Source organism: Typopeltis vanoorti, chromosome 7 (assembly GCF_054136105.1).
Source record: "Typopeltis vanoorti isolate ZY-2024b chromosome 7, IOZ_Tvanoo_1.0, whole genome shotgun sequence".
Lineage (NCBI taxonomy): Eukaryota > Metazoa > Arthropoda > Arachnida > Uropygi > Thelyphonidae > Typopeltis > Typopeltis vanoorti.
In genome coordinates, this window is record NC_143555.1 from 75,643,246 (window position 1) to 75,655,743 (window position 12,498).

At 34.8% G+C, this 12,498-nt stretch overlaps 1 protein-coding gene across 3 annotated transcripts in view; it reads right to left on the reverse strand.

Annotated features, from left to right (window-relative positions):
• The window catches only part of LOC150104791 (phosphatidylinositol 3,4,5-trisphosphate 3-phosphatase TPTE2-like), a 332,531-nt gene that overhangs the window by 44,902 nt on the left and 275,131 nt on the right, over positions 1-12,498 (reverse strand). For all 3 annotated transcript variants that reach the window (XM_090395969.1, XM_090395968.1, XM_090395967.1), the window contains exon 13: positions 5,373-5,470. In XM_090395969.1, the coding sequence (XP_090252095.1) occupies positions 5,373-5,470 (98 nt within the window). The remainder of the gene's footprint in view (positions 1-5,372; positions 5,471-12,498) is intronic.

A 12,498-nucleotide genomic window follows, 5' to 3' on the forward strand; every position in this document is an offset into this window, starting at 1 on the left:
AGAATTATCTGGCTGAAATTAATAAAGAACATCTCGGGATGCAGAACATATAAGGAACTTTTTCGAACAGCAAGGAATAGAGAAGACTGGAAGATCCTGCTCAAGAGAAGACTCAACCTGTCTTAGATGAAAGAGAAGAAGAAGATCTGAAAAAGGCATATGACAAGGTGACAAGAGAGAAGTGATTTGAAATGCTACAGTTATATGGTGTCAATACTTTGTCTTTATTTGAGTTGTAAGTCAGCAGTTAGAATTGAAGGAAGTACAGGAATGTGGTTTAATGTTAAATCTGGTGTGAGACAAGGATGTACATTATCCCCTCTGTTATTCATTATTTATTTGGATCACATTATGAAGGAAAGTGGTATTAAATCCAATATCAAAATTGGAGATGTTAATCTCAGCTCTTTGCTTTATGCAGATGATGTTAAACTTCTAAATAAATCTGCTACAAATCAACAAGATTCCCTGACTAAATTGAATAACTGTTGGGATAGATATGATATGAAGGTCAGCATTAAAAAGACAAAGACAATGAAAATATCAACTACATTATGAATGGAGAACCTATAGAACAAGTAAAACATTTTAGTTACTTAGGCATGATTTTTTGTGAAGATGGTAAATTAAATATGGAAATAGACAACAGAATCAACAAAGCTGGTATGGTAGGAAGTGAACTGAATAAATTTATATGGTATAAGAGAGAAATTAGTCAAAGCACTAAATTAGCTGTATACAAGACAGTATTCAAGCCAATTTTAACTTATGGATCTGAGAGATGGGTCGGAAGTAAAACACTTGACCAAAGACTAGAGACTGCAGATATGAGTGTCCTGAGAAAGATTAGGGGCATGAACAGATGGTCAATGGCAATATCATATTCAAAACGAGGATATTAGAAAAGAACTTGACGTTGTCAGCATCCAGGAATGCGTTAGTAGTAGACTTAAACCTGGTCACTTAAACATTCTGTTTAAGTGACCAGGTGGTATGGTCACTTAAACAGAATGGGAGAGGAAAGATTAGCAAAACAAGTGTTCTCCAGAGGAAGACCAAGATATAGGTGGATTGATACAGTAAAAAAACAGTGCCTTAGAAGACAGAAATATAAGATCTGATAATGTTGGAATCTTGACAGGTAACAGACTGATTTGGAGGAAAACTGTAGATAGGAAGTTAGTAATGATGTAATTTTTCATGTAGTACTATCATATCCTGTACACCTCTTGAAGGTATATATCAGGAATTTGATCAGTTAGGTCCAAAAAGAAACTCTGTTCAGAATTTACCAAATAAGATGTAGGAGAGGGGTTGCACGAGTGGTAGCATACAGTTACTCATTGGCTAGCTGTTGACCATTTTACTTTTGTTTTTAAATTTTTCAGGAAATGATAACATATACTAAAATATTAATTAAAAAACTTTAATCAATACCTTCCAATATTTTGGCAATGTTACATTGCCATCTTCTGGGAACATAAAACTATGATATGTGCACATAGGCACTAACAACAAGCAAATGAGGCTGAAGAGGGCAACTGGCATTGGTCCTAGAGTCCTAAAGGTTTCCCCTAGCAGGCTATATTAAGTTGTCTTGGCTATTGGGCTGATGTTCTTAGGATGCAAGCTTCCCAAATTTGGGGACAGTCTCATGCACACAAATTTGTTGAGATTTGGGAAGTTTTTTAGAGCTGAGGCTGATTCCAGGAACAATCTTTCATACTGATATTTGCTACGGAGTAGTAAAGAGGCTTTCTTCCAGCATATTCTGTGGTGGGTATCTAGTGCATGGTCGGCAAGTCCTCTGTAGCCGTATTGGTGAAACCGGATGTAGTCTGTGTTCAGATATCTGATAGCAGCTGTCCTGCCTGTTTGGCATAGTAGGATAGTTTACAACTGCAAGGGAACTGGTATACTCCAGGTAGGTCTAGGGGAAGTGGCTGGTCTTTGGTGGAGCAGATAAGGGATGCCAATTTCTTATGTGGTTTGTAACAGGCAGTCAGGTCATTTTTTTTAGGATTTTTGTGAGCTTTTTAGATGTGCCCCATATATAGGGAATGATGACAGATTTAGAGTAATCTCTGTTAAGAAAGGGAGGGGGATGTGGTTAACTGGTTTTAATATTTTTGGGGTTGTAGCCATTGGCTAAGAAGGTGTTAAGGATATGGTTAAGTTCAATAGTTAGGGCATTGTTATCTCAACAGATTAATTTAGCCCTGTTATATAGGATTTTTATAATGCTATATTGTTGTGAGTGGGGTGGGGGGGGGAGTGATTGCTGGTGAATGTATCTACCTGTATGGATGGGTTTTCTGTAAACAGAGAAAGCCAGGGATCCATCAGGCTGGCATATAATCAGTGTCTAGAAAAGGGAGGCTACTGTTGTTTTCTTTTCCAAAGTGAACTGGATTTCTGGGGTGCTGATTGTTGAAGTGTGTTAGGAAGTTGAGGAGTATGTCGTAATGTGGCCAAATTGTGAACATATCATCCATGTAACATAGCCAGACAGTGGACTTTTGTGGGGCTGAGTTTAAGGCTTTTTCTTCAAAAGTCTCATAAAGAAGTTTGCCTGGGGTGGAGAGAGAGAGAGCCTATGGCTGTCCCCTTTATCTGTTTGTAGAATTTTCCTTTCCAAACGAAATTTATACAAATTAGCCAAACATTTAGCCAAAGTGCTCACACATTATACTGGCAATACACCATCACACATTAAAAACTCAGCCCACTTTCAAGCCAGTATAGAGAACCTCTCACTCCAACACACTGACATAATGGTCAGTTTTGATGTCTCCTCCTCATTCACAAATGTCTCACTCAAGGATACTTTGGATCTCATCCAAGCCAAATTTCCTCCCGATATCTCAGCCCTATTTTAGTTCACCATGAACTCTGGATATTTCTTTTGGCAAGGAAAATTCTACAAACAGAAATGGGGACTGCCATGGGTTCTCCACTCTCTCCACCCCTGGCAAACTTCTTTATTGAGACTTTTGAAGAAAAAGCCTTAAACTCAGCCCCACAAAAACCCACTATCTGACTACGCTACGTGGATGATGTCTTCGCTATTTGGTCACATGGCTTAGACACATCTCAGCACTTTAAAGATGACGAGTAGCTGAAGTTCAGCATGACTCAGTGATTAAACTCACTGGCAACACTTTTTTTGACATGGATACAAAGAAGCTGGTGCCACAGTATCAAAATTGCCTGGAAGTCAATGTTGACTATGTGGGAAAAAAAAAGTATATGTGTAGGTATTTTAGCATATAAAACTATTTTTTCCCCTACCAGCTTTTTAAATTCTTGACTAGACCTTACTTTTTGGATGCACCTTGTATCTTCACATCCTGGGCTACTTTGCGCATAGAGGCTAATGATTTCACATTAATTGCCCTGGCATCTTTAATTTATAACCAAGTGAAACTTTCAACAACTAGCTCTAATCCAGAGTATTTTAATAATTATTAATTAATAATTTTAATTTATTTTAATAATTTTAATCCAGAGTATGTTATACATTTTAAGTATTTGTATATGGGAAATATGATTTTTGCATTACTTCAACCTTAGAATCTCTTCTAAGTCTGGATCTCACTGATGAGATCTTTATAAAAGTCTGGGTAGTGGATGTGGGCTTCTCATCATGGGATACTAGGGCAATCAATGTGAAGTCATTATCCTCTATATACAAGAACACAGTCACAACAATGCTTTATGCTCTGACTGTTTGCTTACATTTGAATAAAATTAAACCAAGAATATAATTTCTTGGCATCTTTAGTTTATTAAAGGTGTCTGGTTTAAAACAAAGTTTCATTTATTGAATAGACTGCCATTCCTCCTTTCCTTGGTAGGAAGTTAAAAATCAACTGCTTAAATTCAAGATATGCAGTATATCAACTTGATATCTAATCTCATTTCAAAATTTTCTGTATTTAATGTTGCCACATACACACTTTTAGATGTTGCTGTTTAGAATTAAAGCAATACACAACACAAATGCATCTTGTCTGTGAACTAAAGATTTCCAGCCAGGTTGTTTTGAAGGAGAAAAACAAGTTTCAAGGAACACCAACTGTCATCTCTGGCTAAGACTAGTTCATTCAGCAATGAATGGAATAAAGGCAAAGAAAATAATATACTTTCTTGAATGGATTTAAAAATATCCAAGTCTTTTCAACCCAACTACAAAAGAAAAGTAGACCTATCATATATATATATATATGCTTCACAAAATGATAATGTGCCTACAATAAATAACACAAATCATATTAATACCATTGTTTCTCCAATAATGCATGTCTGTAATGGACAAATTTGTTCATACATGATAGATAAAGGAATAAAATCACCAAAATTTGAAATCACGTATATGCAATTTTTCACAAGGTAACTTAACTATGCTTTCTGCTACAGAGTAACACCAAATGAATGTGAAAAACACCACCTGGTGGAATACAGTGAATACAAAACATACACACACATCTCAACTCACTCTCTCTCTCTCACACATCCAGTATACCAACATATGTCCTTTCAAGTGTATCATGCTGTAACACTACATGACTGATGATGTAGTGTTATTTTCAGTATGAAATATCTGTACTTTCATTTCATTAAAGTTAATTACTGTGGTTATCATGTAATTTATTGTTTAAAGTCATGCCACTGATAAAGATTACAGCTTTTGATAAGCCAATTTGTTGACCAATATCCAGATGACCAATTTGGTTGTATGGATAGCTGCTCTGCTCTTCAATCCCAGGCTGTTCGAATGCCACTGTTATATATCAATACTTGTAAACTTTTCTTGATAAGTGTTTAATATAGCATCTGAAACATAGGCATCCTGGTTACAAGATTCCAAGTAGTAAAAGAAAAAGGAAAGCCTTAAGTATTGAGGATGAGCCTGAAAAACTAAACATTTTGAAAGAAATGAGAGAACATGATATCATGAGAGCAAAAGTCTAAAGGAATCCACTCTGCGCACCATGGGAGTGTTGTAGAAATAAAAAGCTTGTTTAGCAGGAACAACTGCAAGTAATGCAAAATTGATACAACAAGACCTACAGAAATACAATATTTACTATAGAGTATTGTGTTTATTTATTAGGACTTAAAGATATCAAAACTGTAATAGCATTTATTTTATTTTAGTGTAGAGTATAACTTACAATATTGTACAGGTTTTGAGTTTTCTGCCTGATTGTTCCCATAAATCATTATTTTTATGAACATACATACTCTCTTATAGCAGAAACAAAAGTACATGATAATAATAATAATATGCAAAATGGTGCAATGATCAATAAAGATTTAATGATTTAAATTTAACGATTCAATAATGATTTTTAAACAGAAAATTATACCTGACAGTTTTTGTTTTCACCAAAATGGCACTCAAATACCTTCTCTCTTGCTAAAAATATTTCACATGACAAATCTGATCCATTCCCCTTTCCAAAGCCTATGGAGTATTATACAAGCACATAAATTTCTTAATAAAAATATTTTGAGAATTCCTCTTCTGTTTAAAATCCCCCCCCCCATAAGTTTGCAATAAATCTAAATTAATTTCAATTTAAAATTACTTATGATACTAAATATTATTTGCATAATTGTGTAATTATGCAAATAATTACACAATTATTTGCTACATGAAACCCATTGTTTTTATACCATTCCAAAACAAACAATACATTCTCACACTACACATATGGCTGAAAAATGAGTTCTTGAAATTTGCATTCTTATGCTCATTAAATAAGTCATATAAGAATATTTTAAAAAAAAAACAGATGCAGAATCAAGAAAAAGATTTCTAGGAATTTAAGATAATGCTAACTACATTTTTTTCCAATCCTGCATCTCACCATGGCTGGCTGTGGTTATGAATATATTACAAGCACAGTTTTGCTGCATGTACTTTGCATTCCCGTTCCTTTGATTTGCTTGTTTCGACACACTGATGATGATGTAGTGTTATTTTCAGTATGAAATATCCGTACTTTCATTTCATTAAAGTTAATTACTGTGGTTATCATGTAATTTATTGTTTATAGTCATGCCACTGGTAAAGATTACAGCTTTTGACAGCCAATTTGTTGACCAATATCCAGATGACCAATTTGGTTGCATGGATAGCTGCTCTGCTCTTCAATCCCAGGCTGTTCGAATGCCACTGTTATATATCAATATCTTCATGCAGTAGACGAATGGCATATATGGAAGAATATCACCTTACATACTGAAGATCTGAATTAGCATTAAAAAAAAAGTACCATGGTTGGTCTCCAGAGAAGAGGTTTTTCAGATTACCTTATCCTGATCACAGTACCAATGTACTACAGGTTTAACTACTTCTCATTAAAACGTACTATGATTGTTATACGCTAATTTTACATACTTCAAAGCCAAAACATTTTTTAAAAAAATCTATTTACTGATCATTAGAAACTGTATAAAACTTAATTCCAATATAGGATTCATTTCGTACATAAATATCAAATTCCTTAAAGCATCATAGGAGGAAATCAATGCATCAACAATGCACATCAGACTGTACTTGTGTTACTAGTACAATAAAAAAACACTCCCTTGCTTAGCTCATAACTTTCTGGGATATTCTCTCCTTCTTCCCCTCTCTCTCCATTTACTGTAAACTTCTTTCATATCTATCAATATCACCTCTTTTCTTTCAACTACTCTTTTCCATTCTTTTAATTGATCTGCAAAGCCAAAATAGTCTGGACTTCAAAAAATCTGTATATAGCAGCAGATTGTACAAAAAAGTTTTGTACAATGGGGTATTATCCTACTGTATAAAACTTTAGGTTTTGTGCAGTACCCTCTTTACCACTAAGCTTTTCCTCAATGGCTTGAAATGTTTTCCCTAAATTTCAGTTCACTATCATTTATGTCCACTTACATCAATATATTCCATCAACTGAAAGTACCTTCCAAACTAGTCAGAGCTCTACCCAACTTTAAAATTACACAAGATCTGGAGTTTAAATAACACTGAAAGTTGTACAAGATGAGGTGTTCTCAAAAGCTAAGAACACTAAGTATGCTGATGTCAAGAGGGGTGTTGGAAGCACTTACTCTGGTAAATGATAGAGGTGTAAGTTGGTCCAAGAAGAGATCTGCTTTTGCAAGAATAGCTAAATATTATCAAAACATGGAGGAAGGTAAAGCATGGTCTTTCATGAAATATAAGGTGTTTTGACAACAGTGAGGTTCGAAAAGTTTTCCTTGCTCTAATGAAATATGACAAAGAGATCTGTGATAGGAACAATAGTTATGATCTTGTAGCTTGGGATATTTAAGCACTAAAGGTTTGTCAAATGAAAAAGATGGAAGTGTATTTCATGAGAAGAACATCTGAGGATAATGAGAAACAGTCACTGATAAAATAAAAATAAAAATAAAAAATAAAAACAAAGAGGAGTGGGTAGAGTCCAGCATTTGTGGAGAAATATGAAGACTGAAAGCCATTTACCATGACATACAGTGAACATCCAGAAGAAATTGTCAATCCAATTACAAAGGTGGGTGGACAGACTATAAGATAGTCTGATAAACAGACCTTTGTGTTCATTCTTCAAATCTTTCCATGGCTTGTATTTCAAGGTGAGTGGTGTTAGCAAATTCTGCTTTAGATTGAGGGAGTAAAATTCACAGTTAAATCCATATCTGCAAACTGCTTTTCTGTTATTAAACCTCTGTTAATATCAATAATGTGCAAGATAATTATGGTTCAATTAAGTTAAGGGGATAATAAATCCCTCATTATTTCAAAGCTGAATAAGAAACTCTAAGATCGAAATCTAATAAGAGTTTCATGCCAAAGAACGTTCAGTGAGTCCAAGAGTAAGTCAACACCTGGTAGTATAACAGTAGGGCAACTCAGAGCAAAGGTGGAGCAAGTTTCTTCAGCATGAAACTCTTAGATTTCGATCTTCGAGTTTCTTATTTGGTTTTGAAATAATGAGGGATTTATTATCCCCTTAACTTAATTTATGTTGTCGAAAAAAATAGCCTCATGGCTCTTTATTGTAGTAATAATATACGGGTACACCTTTCTAGCAATTCGTATAGCAAAGTATGCAAGTTCTGTTCACTTAAACCTTGGTATTATCCAGGTCTACCTACTTGCTGATGAGACCTCGATAAAGGTCGAAACCGGTCTGGGTAGTGACCTTCCCTCATAATGTAAAACAGTAATACATCCCCTAGGAGCTGCGTTTTACATTGTGAGAAAATATTAAGGACAGTGATCAAAACTTGCTCCACCTTTGCTCCGAGTTGCCCTAGCGTTGTACTACCAGGTGTTGACTTACACTTGGACTTGCCGAACGTTCTTCGGCATGAAACTCTTAGATTTCGATCTTCAAGTTTTTTTATTCGGCTTTGAAATAATGAGGGATTTATTATCCCTTTAACTTAATTTACGTCGAATTAATTCGCCAAAAAAAATAGCCTCTTGGCTCTTTATTATGATTATGGTTCCTTAAAAAACTATCGCACCATTAGTCAGCATCTTCACAGCACAAGTTGGAAGGAAACTCAACATCCTGCCCTTTGGGTGGATTCTTGTCACTCATGTGAGGAAAATTTCTCTAATTAAAGCCTTTATATAACAGTAAGTTTAGTCAGTTCCTCAAATGTTCTTCTCGTGAAAATAGAGTTCCATCTTTTTCATCTGACAAACCTTCAGTGCTTAAATATCCCAAGCTACAAGATCATAACTGTTGTTCCTATCACAGATCTCTTTGTCATATTTCACTGCAAACCACTGCTTCATATGAAAGCAGTGGTTTGTAGTAGGCATGCTGTGGTAAAGTAACATCATTAAAAAATCGTTATATTTATACATCAGTTTAATCCTTCATTTCTTAGATATACATCCTCTGTCCAAAAATCAACCAAACTGTTTTTTTTTGAAAATAGAAGAAACTAGTGGGGCCACCTGTTGTATCTTTTTTGTTGTCGAAAGCGACAACCTTCATTAGTGTTGTGTGCTGTTTATGACATTTGTTTCGTTAGAAGTCGAGTTATAGTGCCAAGAGTGACAGTGTGTTTTGACGAATGGTCAGTCGTCACGATATTCATGCCGTACGTGATGAATTCTCGCTATCAATTGCTTCAAAACTTCGAGATAAAACTCACCATTGACCGTTTGGCCAGGTGTAATGAATTCTTTGTGGATAATGGAATCGTAGAAACAAATCGGCATTGTCTTTACTTTTGACTTCTCCAAGCAACTTTTTTTTTTTTTTTTTTTTTTTGGATACCCCTCTTCTGGCAGCACTCTGGCACTTTGTTTTGGGCTCATACTCAAAACACCATACTTTGTCACTGGTAACGATAGTTTCAAGGAAGTTTGAGTCCTTACAGGCAGTTTTAATGAGGTCCTTGTAGTGTTCAATTCAATACATTTTGGTAGTTGGTCAACTTGTGGAGAACAAATCGTGAATTCAATTTACGAAGGCCCAAACTCTCAGTCAAAATGTTGTGCACGGTTGATTTTGGAATCTCCAATTTATCTTCAATCAATCTCACAGATGATTTCGGGTTTTCTTTGATGAAATCACGCACTTTTTGGATGTTAACTTCGCTCAGTCCAGTTTTTGGATGGCCCGGCTTTATGTCGTCCTCTAGCGTCTCATGACCACTTTAAAATTGCTTAAACCACTCGTAAACTTGAGTACGGGATAAGCATTCATCACCATATGCTTTTTGAAGTTTGATGCATTTCGGTAAAACTTTTACTAAGTTTAACACTAAAGTCAACCACAGCTCTGTTTGAAACTCATTTTCCGACCATTCGTCAAAACACATTGTCACTCTTGGCATTATAACTTGGCTTCTAATGAAACAAATGCTACCCATCAGTGTCTGCAGAAGGCATCCCTCTTATGCCTTTAGGCTTCTATTCTTACATCTTCTACTTCTGCATGTGTGGTTACAATTCTTATATTGCATCACATTGTCACTGTAACAGACGAAATACTGGAACTAATGAATCTAATTCATCCCTTGTGCTGTCTTTATTCCATCATCTTCCATACCAGACAATGCCTTTACATGTCAGTCAGAACATCGACACAAACGTGTCCATTAAAACAGAAGTAGCATTAGATATTAATGATATAACATGGACACGAATCAAAATGATTAAATATATATTTCATTCACATGGATAAATGGTTGGTTTTTAAACCATAACATTGGAATAATATCATTTTAAAAAGCATCTGGAGATGACTTAAGAGAATTACAAATACTAAATAAGGATAATTAATGCTGATGAAGAGTATGTCATTCTGCCATCAATTTTTTATACAATAAATTTATAGCATCTGACAGTACTTAATTCTGCTTATGATCATGTTGGAAAAGTAATGATAAATTGCATGACCAACTTGTCTAAATAGTCTGAAGGCAACTCTCATCTTCTAGCAACTAAAACACATACAGTGTAATTTACAATAAGGAAGGTCTGTTTGAAAATCATAACCATAAAAGCTATTGAAAGAATGGTAATTTTAAAACTGTTTCAAAAATTACTAAGAGCCTATGAGAATGCAACTGCTGGCACAAGTTGCCAAAAACATAACATACTTAAAATGACACACTGACTAGGAGTCTCATATATATACATATATATTTTACATAATCACAAGAATACTGCAATTTTATTACTGCAAATATTTCAACCAGAAACTAACTGGATGCCAGTTAGTGGGTGGTTACTATAAAATAAGATTACAATTAAGGCCTAAGTGATTTGAAATAAAAATTAATTTTATTTCATTATTTAGATAATAAAATAACAGCATTATATTAAATTAAAAAATAATTATAATTATTAAATATTAATAAAAATGGGAACATTATTGCTCGCCATGTATGAGGATGAGACTCTCCCAAATCTTGCAATAGAGAGACAGTCATTCTGATTTAAATTTGTGTGGTGCAGAAGTGCTTCAGCACTCTCTTTAAATAACTGCTCAAACCTAAACCTGCATCAATGTAAAAGGCAAGTAGTGGATCATAGGATATCGTGGTCAGTGTCCATTCCATGATGAGCACAGCCAGATTTTCTAGGTTTATTGTGGATTTTAATATAAGATTTGTGTTCTTGTAGTCTTTTTTCAACAGAAAATCTTGTTTGCATGAGTGAAGGCAATCACATTAACTTGGTAAACACTGTTTTCTCTATCAACTTTTGTTGATAGGGAAAACCCCATCCCACATGTCTGCAACATATGGGATGGGGGACTTTCTGTACAGGTTCAGGGTTTTGGCAATGGGCTTGTAAGGGTCCAAGATGCATTTAAACTTCTCGAGGTGAAACCATTCTGTAGTAAGATGCATTGGATACTGCTTGATTCTTGTTGGAGAACTTGGGCATTGGAGCAGATAACATGTGATCTGTTGAACAAAGATTTGAAGATATGCTATATTTTGAGATGGATGATGTGCCAAATCTTGCTGTAAGCAACAGTCTGTGAAGGCAAGTTTACGGTGAATAGAAGTAACAAGTATTTCAGAAGGGATACAGGAAAGGAGGATGCCGAGAAAAGCTAATTGTCCATCCTTTTCTTTTCCTTAGTGAAGTTGATGTGTAAGCATAGGCTGTTCATTTTGGTTAAAAAGGTATGTACAGATTCTTCTGAATTTGGCTAAATGACAAACACATTATCTACATATGAAACACAAAAGGAAGGTTGAGGTTGTATTGATGAGAACAGGGATTCTTCAAGATGCTCTAAGTAGAAATTAGCAAGTGCAGGTGACAAGGGGCTTTCCATTGTGGTTCCTTTAATCTGTTTGTAGAATTGCTTTCTGCAGATGAAATAGCCTGAGTGCATAACAAAGTCGAAACAGTTCAACTATGTCTGGGAGAAGCTCATCTGATAACAGTTGGAGAGTATCAGCCAGATAAACATGGCAAATAAAGACTGGATATCAATGATAATCATGAGTTCTGTAGGTTGAAAGGTTAAGTTTTTTTTATTTTTGTCAAAAAAATCTGCTGAATTCTTCATGGAAGTTTTCATCAGGTAGGAATTTGGCTAAGCTAAGGTGGGGGAGTCTATGCAGTCTGCTATGGTCTGAGTGGAACTTTTTCCTTATGCATGTTTGGAAAGTCATAAAAATGTGGACTCCTACCAAAATGAGTCTTCAATTTTTTGATGGCATCTTCATCCCAACTAATCACTTTGAGTAAGGAATTAAGTTCGTTAATTTGACTGTTGATAGATGATGGCTTCATTCTTCGTCAAATTATTTCTTTTATTAATTATTAAACTAATAAAATAAAATAAAATATAAATGATTATATATATATAATAATTTATATATATACCTATCTGTAAACATTTAAGTTACCTGAAGAATTTTATAGGATTAATACACAAGAAATGTTTCACACTCATACTCTGTACATGCTCTCTTACTCCATAGCCTGGAAATTGGCCTATATTC